Source organism: Meles meles, chromosome 13, assembly GCF_922984935.1.
Source record: "Meles meles chromosome 13, mMelMel3.1 paternal haplotype, whole genome shotgun sequence".
Taxonomy (NCBI): Eukaryota; Metazoa; Chordata; class Mammalia; order Carnivora; family Mustelidae; genus Meles; species Meles meles.
In genome coordinates this window covers 22,303,258-22,320,369 of record NC_060078.1, presented here as the reverse complement: position 1 = coordinate 22,320,369, position 17,112 = coordinate 22,303,258, and the positions used below count along the sequence as shown (strand labels likewise).

The 17,112-nt window shown below is 39.9% G+C and overlaps 1 protein-coding gene across 4 annotated transcripts in view; it reads left to right on the top strand.

Annotated features, from left to right (window-relative positions):
* The window catches only part of ANK3 (ankyrin 3), a 687,858-nt gene that overhangs the window by 444,408 nt on the left and 226,338 nt on the right, over window positions 1–17,112 (top strand). For all 4 annotated transcript variants that reach the window (XM_046026934.1, XM_046026935.1, XM_046026933.1 and 1 more), the window contains 3 exons: window positions 9,886–9,987; window positions 10,642–10,740; window positions 10,951–11,049. In XM_046026934.1, the coding sequence (XP_045882890.1) occupies window positions 9,886–9,987; window positions 10,642–10,740; window positions 10,951–11,049 (300 nt within the window). The remainder of the gene's footprint in view (window positions 1–9,885; window positions 9,988–10,641; window positions 10,741–10,950; window positions 11,050–17,112) is intronic.

The window sequence follows — 17,112 nt, the reverse complement described above, 5'->3', positions numbered from 1 at the left end:
CTTTCTAGGAGTCCCGGTTTCAGTCTCTTCGAAGGAAAGCTTGAGATTAAAGCAATTGGTGAAGTAATGTGAGTACAGAATCTTTCTGGATTCTTCTGCTTGTTATTTTAGTCTCTTACCGTCATCCCATTCATATCTGATTCAGCAGGAATATTTTTAGGAAACTTCTTTCTAATAAGTCTTTCCAAAGCATTTAATTTAGTTTTCATAAAAATATCCTGTCTCTACACTATTTTATACTTTAAATAGTATGTAATTAAATGACATAATTACAACAACCAGGACCACTGGCATAAACATGTGGGAAGAAAACCACAACTGATTACCAGCCGGAGCGGGGGCGTCTGTATTCCAGCACCATCCTGTGTTGACAAAAGGAAAGGTGAGGGACAGATGTCAGTTAGAACAATGACCACACTCCAGCAGGACCCAGAAAGAACCTAACAGAGTACCTGTCACTCTGATGACTCTAAGTAAATGTTCTTGCTCTTTCTTTCCTTCTTTACTCAACGAATGTAAGTTCTTCTTCCTTTTTATATTACTCTAGAGCATGTAGCCAAGGAAGCCTGAAAGAGTGGGGATTAAGGGCAGAGTTCTAAAACCAGGGAGACATGAATTCGAATCTTGCCTCTGCCGGTTTCTAGAAAAATGCCCTTGGGTAAGTTACCTAACCCGACTTTCTGATTTGTAAATGTGGATGATGGGAACGCAGACTTCCCATCCCTGTGAGAGGAATTTGGGGCAATCTATGGAAAATGCCCCACAGATTATAGGTGTCCAATCGTTGTTGGTCATGAGACCATGTTCTTAGATACCAGGCCACTTCAGTGTCTTCTGAGTCACAAAGTACAGTAGATTGCAGACCTCACCTGCACGAACTTTCTGACAGGTATCGCTAAAACAAACAACATTCCTCTGCAGGTGATCCCAGCAAGCATCACAGAAATCGGGAAAACAAACAACATTCCTCTGCAGGTGATCCCAGCAAGCATCACAGAAATCGGGTGCTCTGCCCAGGGTGAATTAGGGAACCAGAGTAATCTCAGACCCGTTGAGCACTGCCCCCTTTATCGTCTCTTTAAGTGTGAAGAACCCAGGTCTGTCCCTGGACCCTTAACCTTTTTCGGGTGAAATGGAGCGATAGTAAGAAAGAGCAGACGGTTTGGGTTCCGAGTTAAGTTGCTGTAGGTGTTTGCTCCTCGGGGAGTGGTGAGAGCCTTGGTCCATACAAGGGTCAGCATTTCTTCATTCAGCATTTACTGGGATTCTGTTATGTAGAACGCAGCCCTTAACAAGACGAGGACCTATCCTACAAGAGATCACAGTCCATCTCGATAAACAGCTTGTACCCGAGCAGAACAGACCAAGTGCTGTAGGAGCCCCGAGAGGGAGATCGTGTGGCGTTTGTGGAGGAGGATTGCACAGGTGAAGTGACATTGGAGCTGGGCCTAGGATTGAGTCGCTGAGTCTATTAATGGGGGAGGGGATCCGAGGGCTGGTGCTCAGCATTACTGGCAAAGGGATGCGCTGCCTGACATCACAGTGCCAGGAAATTATGGGGCCTGTCTACAAATAATAAGTCCTTGGGGGGTAAAAAGCTGTCTAGGTTGCCTTCAAGATCAGCATTCGTGTTTTTAGTTCAATCTGGAAGTGCTTGTTCGCCTCTGGTTTTAAAGGGCCTCCCAGACCATCCCAGAGCAGTTGCATATTGTGGTTTAAGAGCAGAAGCATTCTTACAAATGAAGCATGCCCTCAAACATCTACAGATAAAGCAGATAACAGTGTATCTACCTGGGGTGAAGCTGTAGACAGGCATAAGGAAATCGGCCTCGCTCTTGATCTCAGGATTTTTTACTTCTAGGGCCACACAGAGCCACTGGCGTAGAGGGGAGAGGTTGGGCTTTTCTCAAGTAGTAATGGCTTTCAGTTCTGGCTGTTTACTTATTAGCTATGTGACCTTGGGCAGGCCACTTACTTTTAAGAAGTTAGTTTTTCACCTCTGTCATGAAGTTGCCTATCCTGACTGAATTTTTAAGAAATAAACACTAAAAATGCATGTATAAAAATTACATACATAAAATGCTTAGTGAAGTCTCTTAATTGGCATCTCTCGTCATGATTTTCTCAGAATCCCCAGTGGCTCCTGAACAGTGTTCAGTGCTTCTGGAATATTCAGCTAGGGGGCGTGTTCTGCCTACAACCTCCTAGAGGTTTTTAGAATGATCTGGGCATTACAAGGCTAGAGTCTGAACTGAGCAATTAGAGCAGGGTGAATGGGGAAAAATGTTAAGCGGGGGCACCTGGGTGGCTCAGTCTGTTAAGCCTCTGCCTTTGGCTCAGGTCATGATCCCAGGGTCCTGGGATTGAGCCTGACATCAGGCTCCCTGCTCAGTGGAGAACCTGCTTCTCCCTCTCCCTCTGCTGCTCTGCCTGCTTGTGCTGTCTATCACTCTAACAAATAAAATCTTAAAAAAACATTAAGTGTACTTCCAGCTGTAAGGAAAGCTAAGATGTTAGGATAATGATAAAAGTAAGTCCTTTGAAATGTATTTGTAAGCTGACACAAAGAAAGTAAGGGCTCTATAGAGGTAAAATGACATGAAAGCAAGAACCAGTTTCTCTTGTCTGCATAAACACAGGGTACAGAAGATAAAGCCTCGAACATGCCCAAAGTGCACAGTTTAATACGAGATCCCCTAATAAACTGGGCCCCAAAGGGTGTAGCTCCCAATATAAAGGTGGATAGGAAATAAACCCACACCATAGAAAGTGTAGCAAAAACTTCCCTGTCTCAATTTATCACCATCTGGAAGGGGGGAAAAAATCTTCCCTGAGAATTTGTAACCACAAGGTATCCCTCCTATCCATACCAGTTGGAAGTCTAAATTTATCTGTGTAGTCTTTTAAAACAAAGGCAAAAAACGCTCAAGGCAAGCATTTATTTTAAAAATAATCTTGGGTTGATAGTGCCTCGAGGCGACTGGAAGGAGCAATCATAAAGTCCTTTTCAGAGCGTGGCATCGTTAACCCAGGCCTGAAAGAATCCCCAAAGATTAATTCCTAAGGAATATGAAATGATCAATAATCACAACCACAGAAAGTGTAACCTGGTACAATCACTTTGAAAAACAGTTTGCCTTTAACTAGTAAAGTTGAGTTAATGCATACCAAATGACACAGCATTTACGATACTAGGTATATGCCTTAAAAATTCTGGCCTGTGTGCACCGGGACTGGGGCCAGAATGTTCACGGCAACACACTTCGTAGGAGACCCAAACTGGAAACAACTCAAACATTCATCAACCCCACAGTGGATAAATAGATTGTGTTACAATCACGTAATGGAATCCTCTGCAGCCGCCGTGATAAATGGGCTGCAGTTACACATGTCAGCAAGGAGGATTCCAAGAAATAGAACAGTACACAAAGGAGGCATGTCACAGAAGGATCCAAATGTATGATTCCTCCTACAGAGAATGCAGAGACAGTCAGCTACATAGTATTTTGGTTAGAGAGGTTTACATGGATGTGAAAACTATGAGGAAAGTTGTGAGAATGATTAGCTGGAACAGAGGATGCCTTTGGAGAGCTGGTCAAGGAAGGACTGATCCGAAGTCCGTAGAGCTGCTTGTAAATTTCATTCTTGAGTTTTCCGGGTGTGCCGGCGTTTCTTTCCTTATTTTTCTCTAAACCGTTCATATATGTTTCGTGCATTCTTTTGTATGTATGATACTTATTATGATAAGTACTTTAAAAAAAAATTGTTTTTAGAGAAAGAGTTGGGGGAGGTACAGAGGGAGAGAGAGAATCTCAAGCAGATCTCCTGCTGAATGTGGTCCCCACTCAGGGCTCCATCTCACAACCCTGAGATCGTGACCTGAGCTGAAATCAAAGTCAGATGCTCAACCAACTGAGCCACCCAGGTGCCCTGATAAATACTTTTTAAGGGGAAATAAAAGCTATAAAAGCCCCCTGGAGACAGAATATTTGATAGAAAGCATACACATCATTTTCTGGAAGAGAGTCTGAGGGAGAAAATAAAGAAGAAACAAGAAATCAAGGATTCACATCTCTCATTTCTCACACAGGCACACACACATGATCTGTAGCTGTGTATGGAGACCATTGTTAACTAGACTCTTGTGGTGATCCCTTTACAATATATATAAATATCAAGCATGACCTTGGATGCCTGAAACTAATGTGATATGTCAATTACACCTCAGTTAAAAGGTTTACACCAAAGTTGTATACCTGAGTGGCTAGGAAATTTGGGGATCTTCAGATCAAAATAAGAAAATCAAAGGAATTTATGACCCACATCTCTAACATTAGTACCTAGTTGCAGTGGCAGATGCATTATATGTTCTCGGGAATGTTCGTTGTACCTGAAAGTACTTACATAGTTAATTTAATGATTGAATGGACTGAGATGGATAGAAGATGAATGAACGAGTGAAGCGAGAGTCTCCAAGCATAAACTATGGAGCAAACACTTATTAAGCAAACACTTATTAAGCCCCCCCTTTCTTGAGAGAGAGGGGGGGTGCACACATGCATGCTTGCGTGGGTGCTCGAGGGGCGGAGGAAGACGGAGAGAGAATCTTAAGCAGGCTGGAGTGTGACGCGGGGCTTGATCCCAGGACCCTGAGATCATGACCTGGGCGGAAATCCAAGAACTGGACACTCAACTGACTGAGCCACCCAGGTACCTTAAGCCTTTTCTTAAAGTAGTGATGAACAGCTTGCATTCTGGAGTCAGACTGTCTGGATTTGCATTCCTGCCATTCATAAGCTGTGTGTCCCTGGGGAAATCAGGCATTCTTTCTCTTGCTTTTCCTCATCTGTAAAATGGAGCTAGTAATGGTTCTTAGGGTCACCGTAGCAAACCACCACAAACCTGGTGACTTACAACAATAGAAATGAATTGATTGATAGTTCTGGAGGCCAAAAGTCCAAAATCGAGGTGTCCACAGGGCCCTACTCCTTCCAAAGGCTCTGGTGTGTTATTCTTCTTTGACTCTTCCAGCTTCTGGTGGCTCCTGGCATTGTGTATCTTATTGTCAACTACTTCCAGTCTCTTCCTATATCTTTACATGTTCTCTATTATGTATCTGTGTGTCTCTTCTTTTCTTTTCTTTTTCTTTGAGGCATAGTTGACATGCAACATTATATTAGTTTGAGGTGTACAACATAATGACGTTATACTTCTATATCTTTTCTTCTTCCAAAGACATCAGTCATTGTATTTAGGGCCCATTTGAATGCAGTCTGACCTCATCTTAGCTAATTATATCTGCAAAGATCCTATGTCCAAATAATGTTTATGTCCTGAGTTTGCAAGTGGACATGAATTTTGGGAAGATACTGTTTAACTCACTGCACTACTTCATGGAAATATTATAAGGGCTAACTTAATATAATGACTCATGCAATTAATATATAGAATATTAAGTGACTAATATAATGAAGTTATAAGTACACACAACAGTGTCTAGCATGTAGTCAGAGGTATGAAGTGTTGGCTTATTACTGAGGTTACTGAGTTGGGAAATGCTTATTCATTCCAATCACTGCTTTCTGCTGAATAATATCAATATTCCAGTATTGGTGGGAATGCTGAGTTATTAGGTTAATTCATAATAATGCTTGACTCTATCCTTGAAGCTGTTTCCTTGAAAAACATCCATGGTTCATATTTCTTTCCTGTCTAGGAAAATGACTAAGTAGACAAGACATGAAGTGGTGATGAAAGATATTATCATTTTCCAGATGCTTCTTTCAGATTTTGATCATCTAGGGGAAAAAAATGCTGACCAATCTGCTTACATTCATTTTATGTCAGTTGACTCCTTAAGGGTGACCTCCTCTGTAGGACTTTTCATGTGGCAGAGCTCAGCTTCTCAGGAGACCTGATGTCCTTCTGTAGTGCTGTGTCTACAACTAGCCTGGGGCATTGTTATGATAGAACATTTAAGATGAAAAAGCAGGCTGTAGCCTGTGGTAAGAGTAACTCCTTAGTTTCTAAAGAAATGCCAGCTGAGAGATGCAATACACTGATATTGAGCCAAATACAAAATCTTATATATATTTTAGCATTGAGGAAATAAAGAACATTGTAAAGGTACTGTGGACAAAATTTGAAAAAAAAAAATAGTGAAGAATCCATTATTTCCCTGCTGCCTAAGCAACATGATTTGGAAAAGCTTAAGACTGAGGTGAAAGCAAGTGAGTCTTCATTTGTGCTGCTCTGTTGCGTTTGCTGCCGCACACCCAGATGTCAGCATGCTTAGTGCACCATCAATATTCAACAAATGTCCGTGGAAGGAAGATGTGGCTGCATTGCTTGCTGGTGGTTAAGAAAAAATGGAGGATCTTCTTGGCTCCTTTTCTGTAGCCATGAATAACTTCACTTCCTAAGACGTCATTTTTCTTCCAGGCAGATTTCATGTTCTTCCTCTTGCTTTTTCTTTATATTTTCCTCCCTGTTTCTCCCTTCATACTCTTTCTTTGAAGGATAAGGTGGCTGATTGTTATGTATTTGTGTGATAAGCATACCTGTATGTAACAGAGGGCCGAGAAAAGTGAAGAAAAACAAGTTTTGTTTTTTCTCTTGTTCTTAAAGTTCTCAGGTGGTAAACTACCTACCTCAGAGGATTATCTGGTACCAGGGTCACAGGGTGAAATAGATATGATGAAGGTATCCACCAGAAAGCCCTTCATCATTGGAGTAGGTGTCCTTAAACATGAATCCATGAGAAGTCTTGGCAATCCTGAACCACATGACGTTAGTGTGCAAATTATGTGTGTGCCTGCAGATTTGATATGTATGTACAGATTTGGTGTATGGATGCATCCATGTGCAACTGTTAAAGGAAAAATATTTCCTTGTAATTTTTGTTAATCTCAAAAGAATCTGAACTCCAAATAGGTAGAGAACCACTGAATTAGAAAATGTGGCTTATGTTGTTTGTATTTGGCTTTGCTTTAGGGAGTCTGGTAGGGAAATTCCAAGAGGTAAATGGACAGTATATACAATCACCAAACTTTTCAGATGTGGAATGAATGCAGAAGCTTTTCTTGAATCATGATACCTTTATTTGAACTTCGTTAGCTGCTGTTTTTATGCACTTTTAAGTCAGAACTGGGGATGCCTTACTCACAGTTGTTATCTCTGGCAGTTGAAATATCCAGACAGACTGATGTCATTTGTTCCCAGAATGGCATCAGAGCCCTTCTGGGCAAATTCACTGATAAGTCATTGAGCAGGCACAAAGGAGATGATATTTTATGGTACAATGAACCATCCTTGCTTAGCTAATTTATTTCTAACTGAACTTTAAACCAGACCAAGAAAAAACCCAAAAAGAAAAAACCAACCAACCAAACAACAACAACAAAAAAAACCTAACCATCTCAAAGTAGGGAGCCTCTTTAAAAATCGTATTTCATTTTTCTTAAAATTCCTGGAAACTTCGGTTTGTCCTTTGTCGTATTTGAAGCTCTGATTAAATGATTTGCATGCTTGACTCCAGTCCCAGTTTTATTTTGGCAACAGCTGCGTGTGTTCCCAGATACCTGACTCAGTGGCTTCCTTTATCATTTCTGGCAGTCAGCTTGGTATTCTAGCGGCTTCTCCATTGAAATAGCTACTGTTATTGTGAAGAAACCTTCCTGTATTGTTGCAGGCGATATTTTAATTAATACAGTTACTTCCACACAATTTACTTATTTATTGGTTCATTCATTCACAAAACATTTTTAAGCACCTGCTAATGGGCCAGGATGCTTCTAATTGCAGGGAAAACAGAAAGATGAATGTTATGCTCTAGTCACTGCCTTGTGGTAAGTCTAGGCATGTGGTAACTCAGGCCAAAGAGTGAAGCCTATGAACCCTATAATCTGTAAATAAATTAGCTTACCCCTCATTCAGAGCAGTGGTTCTCAGCTGGAGAAGTCCCTCCCTCCCCTGCCGGCAAGGGAAATTTGGCAACTGAGGATACATTTTTACTAGTCATGCTAGGGAATAGTTGGTAAAGGCCAGGGATACTAGTAAACATTGACACTGAACAGGAGTATCTCCCACATCAAAGAATTATCTGAATCAAAATGCCAGTAGGGGCTCCCAACTGGCTTACTCCATGGAACATGTGACTCTTGATCTCTGGGTTGTGGGTTTGAGCCCCACGTTGGGTGTAGAGATTACTTAAAGTAAAATCTTAGGTGCCTGGGTGGCTCAGTGGTTTAAGCCGCTGCCTTCGGCTCAGGTCATGATCTCAGGGTCCTGGGATCGAGTCCCACATCGGGCTCTCTGCTCGGCAGGGAGCCTTCTTCCCTCTCACTCTCTCTGCCTGCCTCTCTGCCTACTTGTGATCTCTCTCTGTCAAATAAATAAATAAAATCTTTTAAAAAAAAACACGACAGGAATAATTATTAAAAAAAAAAAAAGTAAAATCTTAAAAAAGAAATGCCAGTAGTGCTGAGATTGGGAAGGCCTGTTTTAGAGGAAAAGGGATACTCCTTCAGAGAGGCATACATGAGAAGGATGGACACTGTAGAGATGGTGGGCTCTCCTTTGAGGACCTGAGCAAGTTGAATCCTAGCTAAATTGGCCCAACCAGAACCAAAGACGCTTCAGCTCAATTACATTTCCAGGGATGAATCAGCATTCCTCAAAGCTTGGTGTCTTGTCCGCTTTCCAGTTGTCTACCCCTTGATCTGCCTCTGCTTGTCCTTAAGGGGCTTACAATTTAGGGAGGAAGAAGGACAGGTAAACCCAAAACTCTAATGCCTGTGTGAGAAACACCAAGAGGGCTTAATGAAATTAATGCTCGGGGAGCACCGAGCAACGCATCTCTGCCTGGGAGGTCTGGGAAGACTTTCCAGATGAGGTGGGCTGTGAACAAGGGCTTCGAAGGCATTTGCCAAATGGCTGACAGAAGACACTCTCCTCTGTTATTTAAGCCATATGCGGCACGATTGCTTTGATAACCAGTGACGAGATGGTTTGGGCTCTCCTTTGAGAAACCTGCTTCTGTGGTGTTCTACACGGAGCAGAACTCCTTTCCCAATTGAACAGACCTGACTTTGAAGTTTTTCCTCTCACTGTCTTTCTGTTAAAGACTTCACTAGTAGGTGGTTTCAACCCCATAATCGTGGGTACTCGAGTTTAGCAGAGAGGCAGAGTTGTAAGCTTTTGGTGAATGTATCACAGATTTGGTTTTTGTTGTTTTTAAATTCATATGCATTTATTTATTTGCTCCTGCTAATACTCAGGTGGTGGCCTTAGCTTACTTGAAAATATATGGGAAGTATGCTTCATAATTTGGATAGACATTTATAGATGCTTTTCAGATACATTCAGTGTTCCAGCACATGGCTATGTGCTGTAGGAAAAATCCAAGAGAACATCCTCCAAATTCCTCTTAAACTAGTATAACAATGTTAAATGTATTTGTGAAACTATGAATTGAAAAATTGGTTGTAATAGTTTAATGTGAAAGAATGGGATAGATGTGAAGTTTCTGACAAAATAAAAGAGTGAGATTTTCATAATGAGACCAACAGGAAGTTATGGGGTTTCTCTTTACTCTCTAGGAACTGTATGTTGATTTAAAGTACCTACATAGTATGGGGAATTTTCTCTTCCAGTTCAGGATCAATTAGGACATCACATAAGGGGTAACTTTGTATACTTGAAAGCAACTTTTCAAGAATTTCTCCTTTCCCTAGTGACTTTACAAAGACCTTTAAGAGTATTTTCATGTTAGAAATATAATAGTTCAATTTAAAAATCTTCCTTTTAGTTTGGACTGTAAGTTGAATAGTTCTAACATTCTATGAGTTTTGTTTTTCATCAAAATGTCTTTCTTTTTTATTTTAGTCTGATGCCAATGCCAGTTACCTAAGAGCAGCTCGAGCTGGACACCTGGAAAAGGCCCTTGACTACATAAAAAATGGGGTTGACATCAACATTTGCAATCAGGTTAGTTGTGGTTATTGATGCTATTTAATTTTTTACTGAAGATTTTAAACATCCAGACTATGTGGAACTCCTTGAATCTTTCATTAGTTATTGCCAAGACTCTCTCTTTTTGCCAGTTTGGTGGTGTTTTTGTTTTTGTTGGTTTGTTTTTTAAAGGTTTTATTTATTTGACGGAGAGAGACCTAGTGAGAGAGGGAACACAAGCAGGGGGAGTAGGAGAGGGAGAAGCAGGCTTCCCTCTGAACAGGGAGCCCGATATGGAGCCTGATCCCAGAACCCTGGGATCATGACCTGAGCTGAAGGCAGCTGCTGAACAACTGAGCCACTCGGGCACCCCTGTTATTTTGTTGTTTTGTTTTGTTTGTTTGTTCAGTTGGTTAAATGTCATCAGCTTAGATTTTCAAATGACTCTGCTTTGTTAAAGAAGCATCCAGAAATGTAGGTAGGCATCCTTTAATAATTCCTAAAATTTAGTAACTAATGATACCAGAACAACCCACCTAACTTTTAAGTACCTTTATTTGTAATTCAAGTTTCTACACTGTACACATACAAGTGATTGTTGGTGGGATATGATCTTAAGAATTCTAAGTAGACTGTTTGTTGCTCTTTTCTCAACATGCTAAGTAAAGCTTTCCCTTCACTCTTAATCAGAATGGGTTGAACGCTCTCCATCTTGCTTCCAAAGAAGGCCATGTAGAAGTTGTTTCTGAACTGCTACAGAGAGAAGCCAATGTGGATGCAGCTACGAAGGTCAGTATCCCATCTTGAATGCTTTTTGTGTCACTTGACAGATTCAATGAGGATTCAGCCCTCAATAAGAATCAGGGCAAGCATCTCATGAGATACTTGCCAACCATGTTCTCTTTGGGAAACTTACAAACATAGAGGGATTCCATATTTTATAAAATGTTAAAACAGAGAAATAAAGAGGGTGAGTTGATGTATCTTTTCATTTTACAGAAAGGAAACACAGCCTTGCATATAGCATCTTTGGCTGGGCAAGCAGAGGTGGTAAAGGTCTTGGTTACAAATGGAGCCAATGTCAATGCACAATCTCAGGTAAACCTACAACTCTGTTGCCAGTAAGTGTTGTAACTGATAGATGTTTTGGGGGTCAAGTCCTGTATCCTCTAAGAATACAAGTCAATGAATAGCTACATTGTTGCAAATTATTTAAATTCGTATATGTTCTGTTACATGTGAAAGAGATTTTTTAGAGTCATCCGTCTTTGAAACTGGGCTGGCACTCATAGACACAAATGTTCGGGGACTGTCTGTAATGCAGAGTCTTATACTACTTTGTGATGCTAGCTCAGGTCCAATCTCGTACCTATTAACTTACAAAGGAGATGAGAATGCCTATAAATGAGGAAATGCCTCTTATAGGTCCATTATGTTTCAGTGCTTTATCTAGTTGAAAAAGGGAAGACGCTGCTTAATTCCTGTTTAGCAACTAAGGCCTCACTGTTGTTCCCTGAAACAGATTAAAAGAAAATAACAGAATAAACTTTAAAATTCCCCAAACTAAAATTTCCAGATTCTTTCATTTGGATATATGCTAATCATTCATTCAGTAGGACGTCCTGTGTGCTCTGAGTCTTGCATGAGGTTCTAAAAAGAACACCATTAGATTATGGTTTGGTAGGCTTTTAGTGTAAGAGAATTTACTTTAAAATAGGTTTAAAAATCGGTCCTCATAATCCGAATTTTTCATCATTGCACTTCCCGCAGAAATGAGGTTGTATAGGAAAGCAAACATCATCATAACACAGAAATAACTGCTAAGAACCTGACGATTTTTAGAACTGGTCCCTACTCAAGCGTTCCTTCTCAGTGGATGCCTTCATGTACTCCTTCTGTTTGTCCATCTGCACCCCAGGCAGTTGGATACTGAACAAATGGATTGCGGAACAAAACCGCAAGTTTTGCAAAAGACACGGGATGGCCTGAAGTTAGGGGGAGGGTGCTGGGGAACCCTGGCTTCACAACTAAGCTTAGGTTGTGGTTTTCTAGCAATGTGTGAAGAATTAGGATGATTTCTTGGTATGTGTTTCAAATGAGAATGAGTTGAAAATCAAAAGATTAAATGACCAAAAAATAAATAAATAAATAGGTGAGGTCTTTGGTTAGCGAATCCATTTGCAAAAAGGCTGTCTGTTTACTTACACTGTGAGAATAAAAAGTGAAGGACATCAGGCTGTCAGAATTCTGTCGGAAAAATTACACGTTCCTCTGCAGAAATCCTTTTTAGTTTAGTCTTTGTTCATTGTGAGAACTCATACAGGAATTTCGGTTATAACCAATATTTTGTTAACTCCTAAACTTGCTTTTATGGTTTCTAGTTTTGTCTTTTAGAAGAAAGTCTCAATCTAACCTTTTTCATTATTTACTCTGGCCTTTTGATTTCAAGTTTCAAGTGTACTCGATTTCCACAACCATCTTCAGTACTGATTCTCTCTGGCTAACAGGAGCCTCCTATATTTTGTGGGTCCGTGGCATTGGGGTGGCTTCCTCCATGGTTGCCACGCCATAGGAACGTGGTGCTGATGCTGTTATATATCAGGGTCATGGAGGAGCAACCGCACCGCGCTTCCAGACGTGTGATTTCTTGTACATCGGATCTGATTCTTTTCTGGTTCCTTGTGGTTGGACCTCTGATATGTGGTCCACTTATGCTGATTCTCTCAGAGTAATGATGCTTTTCCAGAAGGGAATGATATCAAATTGAATATTGACAAGTATAGTCCCTTGAGAGAGATAGAGACCAGCCGACTATAATAAGCAAAACATCATGCTTTTAAAACATCTTTTTACTGGAAAGTAAAAGTGTTAAGCTCTGAGAGAGTGAGAGAACCCTTTAATCCATTTTCATTTCCTTTATCCCCCCAAGGGAGAGGAAATAAACCTCCTTCTTTTAAACATTTCATACATTCTTGACTGATGTTTAGAGCTGCCGTAATTTTAAACCTCCTTGATGATGTCGGAGAGAATCCACAGTTGAAATCAAATTTCAGTTTATACACATTCCTTAGTGATGATGAAGTGACGGAGAACATGGGCTGCAGAATTCCCTGTTCCCTGCAGCTGTGCTTGGCATGTTCTGCCCCCACAGTTCGTAGTAGAGCACCCCCTCGTCTGGACACGTGCCCCCATGTGCCTACTGAGCTGCATCATCCCATGCACAGAAGAAGTAACGAGCTGTCCGGGCAGCACACTGGGGTTTCCATGGTAACTCCTGGTAGTAGCTTTTCAATAGGAGCTTTTACAAAGAAACGATAAGCAATAATGCCGTGAGATTAAATTCCGTTTAGGCGTCAGCACAGAAAACATCACAGGAGTATTAATATTAATGTTCGAGAAAGACAGCATCCCTGTCTGAGTGAAGTTTTAACCAAATGGGTAATACGTAGTAGCCAACAAAACTAGTGTAAAGAGAGTCCCTCATCTTCCTTAAGCATAAAAGTTCTCCTTGTCTTGAAAATGAGAATGGAATTGGACGATATCAAGTTCTGATCTTATAAACTGAGGATCTATAAGCTAAGAATTTTTAAGATGTTACTTTAAGTTAATTTTTGACATTTTCTTGATCTTATGTCTTAATAAGTTAGTTAACTCTTTCTTATATTACTTAACATTCCAGAGATGATTTAGGCCTACCTTGAGAAAGAAATTAGGTTAGATAATTAAATTGTGATTATAAAGAACTCTACTATGATTAAGTCCTTCATACTTTGTACTAAATACGGCAACAAGGATTAGTAGCGTTTGCAATTGGAAAATCTCAAACTGCCCCATCAGATGACAGTCCTCACTTTTCTCCTTCTGTCTTTATTCTGTAATATAAGGCACAAACTGTGTTTATCAAGAAGCAAAGTCTGTTTCCAATAATATTTACCATAACTATCAAAGTATTCTAAGTGGATAATTTTTCATAGTAGTATGAACAAAGACTAAGACCCTTTGGGTTTTTGTGGGTTTTTTTTGTATTGTGTGTATTTAAATTCTGAATAGGTAATACCTTCACAGGGTTCTACCATCAAAATGCATGGAAAGACAAAGTGGAGGTCCTCCTCCTACTCCCAACCCCCGTCTGCTCAGTCCCCACCCATCTCCACCCAAGGGTGAACCAGGGACTGAGTTTCTGTGGATCTGTTTCAGAAAGGACAAGACCCTTTGATTAAACCAGTGCCTCCTTGGTCTTTCTGTGTTTTTCAATATTTTCTTTGGTGGGGAGGTCAGATAGAGCCTCTCTGTCTTTTGACTTTATAGCACACATATTTTCTAACCAACGGTCATAAAAAATCAATATCAGATGTTAGTCAGTGCAGGTCCGTCCCCTGCCCTTACAGTTTAAATTCAGAGGAGCAGTTATGATGTGCACAGGCTGCCTGTAGGAACCTAGGATGGATAATAAAAGTACATGAATGAAATGTCAACCCTTACTTAAATGGAATAACAGGAGGGCTTTCTATTTTATTTTATTTGGGTGGATATTAGGCAGCATGCTTCAGAATGATCTATAAAATTATAGGTCTGCATCTTTGTATGCTTTTGATAACACCACAGTAAATGTTCCAAGTAGAAGGTGTTGAAGATAATGGGTAAAATCAGGTATCAAAAAGCATACTTTCTCAATTTTGAGCTGTTCTGCCTTTTGAAAATTAAATCTATTGTTGCTACAGGAAAAAAAAATGTAAATTGGGCACCCATATGTTCCATTTTGGCCAGCTCTTTGTTTTGGAAATTTCCTAAGTTAGGAAATTAATTAAAAAAAAAAAGTGGTGTATTTTTTTCTTTTAAAAGAAAAATAACATTCTTTCTAAAATTGGACCATTCTCCCAATCCAGATGCTCTTTTATAAAAAATCATTTCAGCCGTAGGTTGTGCAGTGACAACACATTGAATTATTGGTGCTTTAAGCCTCTCTGTACAAGAGAGTAATGGTAATATTTTTATTCAGTCTTCCCAAAGGATGCTCATAATTACTCCCTAGAACCATAACTAAATAGTGGATATGTGTTCTATGTGTTCTCATGCTACGTTGATCCTTTCTTGATAGATGAGATTTGTATTAGTTGGTGTTATTGGGATTAAAACAATAAACACTAACGTGAACGGAAAAGGGAATTTATTGAAATTATGTGGAGAATACATAGTATAGAAAGCTAAAGAAACCTTTTGGAATGCTTTGAAAACTAGATAGTTGGGGTGAGAGAGTAATCAGAAGCTATGCGGTAAAGTGGCCCTTCAATGTTGTCTTTACAGACCAGCTCAAGGAGGGGGGGAAGGAGGGATTTGTCAGAAAACAGAATTGAGAAAGCTAGAGAGTAGACCTGGAAAAGCAAACAGGAGATTTCTTGCACCTATGCCCACCCTGTGGCTGAAAAAGGGCAGGCTAATTTGTCTCAAAGATGGCCAAGACATGCGCTACCTGCATTTCAGGGGAAGAGATAGGTCCCTTAAAGAAAATTGGAACAATTTTGCTAGAAGGGGAAACAGATGCTTGGTGACCCAAACTGAAGCAAAACAAAATAAACACACAAGCCTATACATACCCCCTATAAAATGGAAATTTCCATTATAGAGGAAAAAACAAAAACTCCAGAAACATCCTATCACTATGAACCCAGAAATAAAATGAGACCATTCAGCAGTATTCAATATATATCAATATATCGTACCATATATTGTGTGATTCCATTTATATGAAATGTTCGGAAGAGGCAGGTCCATAGAGATAGAAGGGAGGTGACTGATTGCCAGAGGCCTCAGGGAGGGGTGAATGGGAGTGAATACTGATGGTACAGAGTTCCTTTTTTGCAGTGATGAAAATATTCTGGAATTAGATAGTGGGGATAGTTGCCCAAGTTTGTGAATATACTAAAACCCACTAAATTGTACACTTTAAGTGGGTGAATTTTACGGTATGTGAATTATATATCAATAAAAATTTATAAAAATGAAAAAGTGTAAAAGAAGTGACCATTCCAAAAATGACAATGGCAAGCACTCCAAAAAAAGAGAGAGAGAGAGAGAGAGAGAGGGAGCGATTGTGAAAAACCATGAATTATAGGGCTTAATCTTGTTGTGATCCTTGTCGACATATTCTTTTTGAGTAATTCCAGTTCCACACAGTTCACACTCTGCTGTTGTGGAAAGGGCATATGGGATGATTTAAAAGTTGCAATTCCTAAGAATCACTCTTTGGAAGCTCTAGGTCTGTAAGAACAGCATCTTTTAAACCTCAGTACCTGGTTTTGGATTATCTTCCTGGGTCATGAAAGGTTTGGTTCTGGAAGGTCAACTCAAGAACAGCCTACCTCCATGGGGCCAGGAGCCAGATGGTGGGTAGACTAGTGTTCCTTAGGTAATCGTCAATTACAGCAAAACTCTGTCCGGAAGTTGAGAGAATAACATCCATTTTCAAAAATTTTCTGAAGAACTTTGCTCCTAAAATCTGAACCTTCCATCTAGAAATTTCAGCTGATGAGGAAAGACAGATCCTGAATGATCGCAAAATCTACCCTGGTTTTTTTCTTTCTCTTCTATCTTAATATTTTTAACAGGTTTTTTTTTTTTCTTGTTTTGGTTTTTAAAGGATATTTAACTCAACCAAGGATAAAATGATCTTCCATTTTGGTCAAATTAAGGAAATGAAAAAATAGCTATGTAAGGGTAATCCTAAACTACCTTTCAGTTTTCCTCGTAGGTCTGGGCAGAGTAACAGAGATGAAACATGCCAGGACATACACACAAAGGTGCACACACACACATATGTACATATACACTGTGTCACAATTATTCCATGTTCTATGTTTATTATTGATAAAACCTTTCATGGTAGAACAGAATAACGATGAACTTCAGTGATGTTAGTAGGTGGCTAATTTAAAGGGAAGTAGCTTGAATGCTGTATCATATTCTCCTTCCTCTAATTTCGTGTCTGTAATTTTGAGCTTTACAACTGGATAACGTAGCTTGTTATAATTATGTGTAAAATTGAGTAAGCAGAATAGAGGAACTCTCTGATGAATAAAGTATGGCAGATTTGTTACGTGACTTCACTTTTATCAGCTCAAGGATCTTTTCAACTTACTTTTAAATTATTTGCTGAAGCCAAAA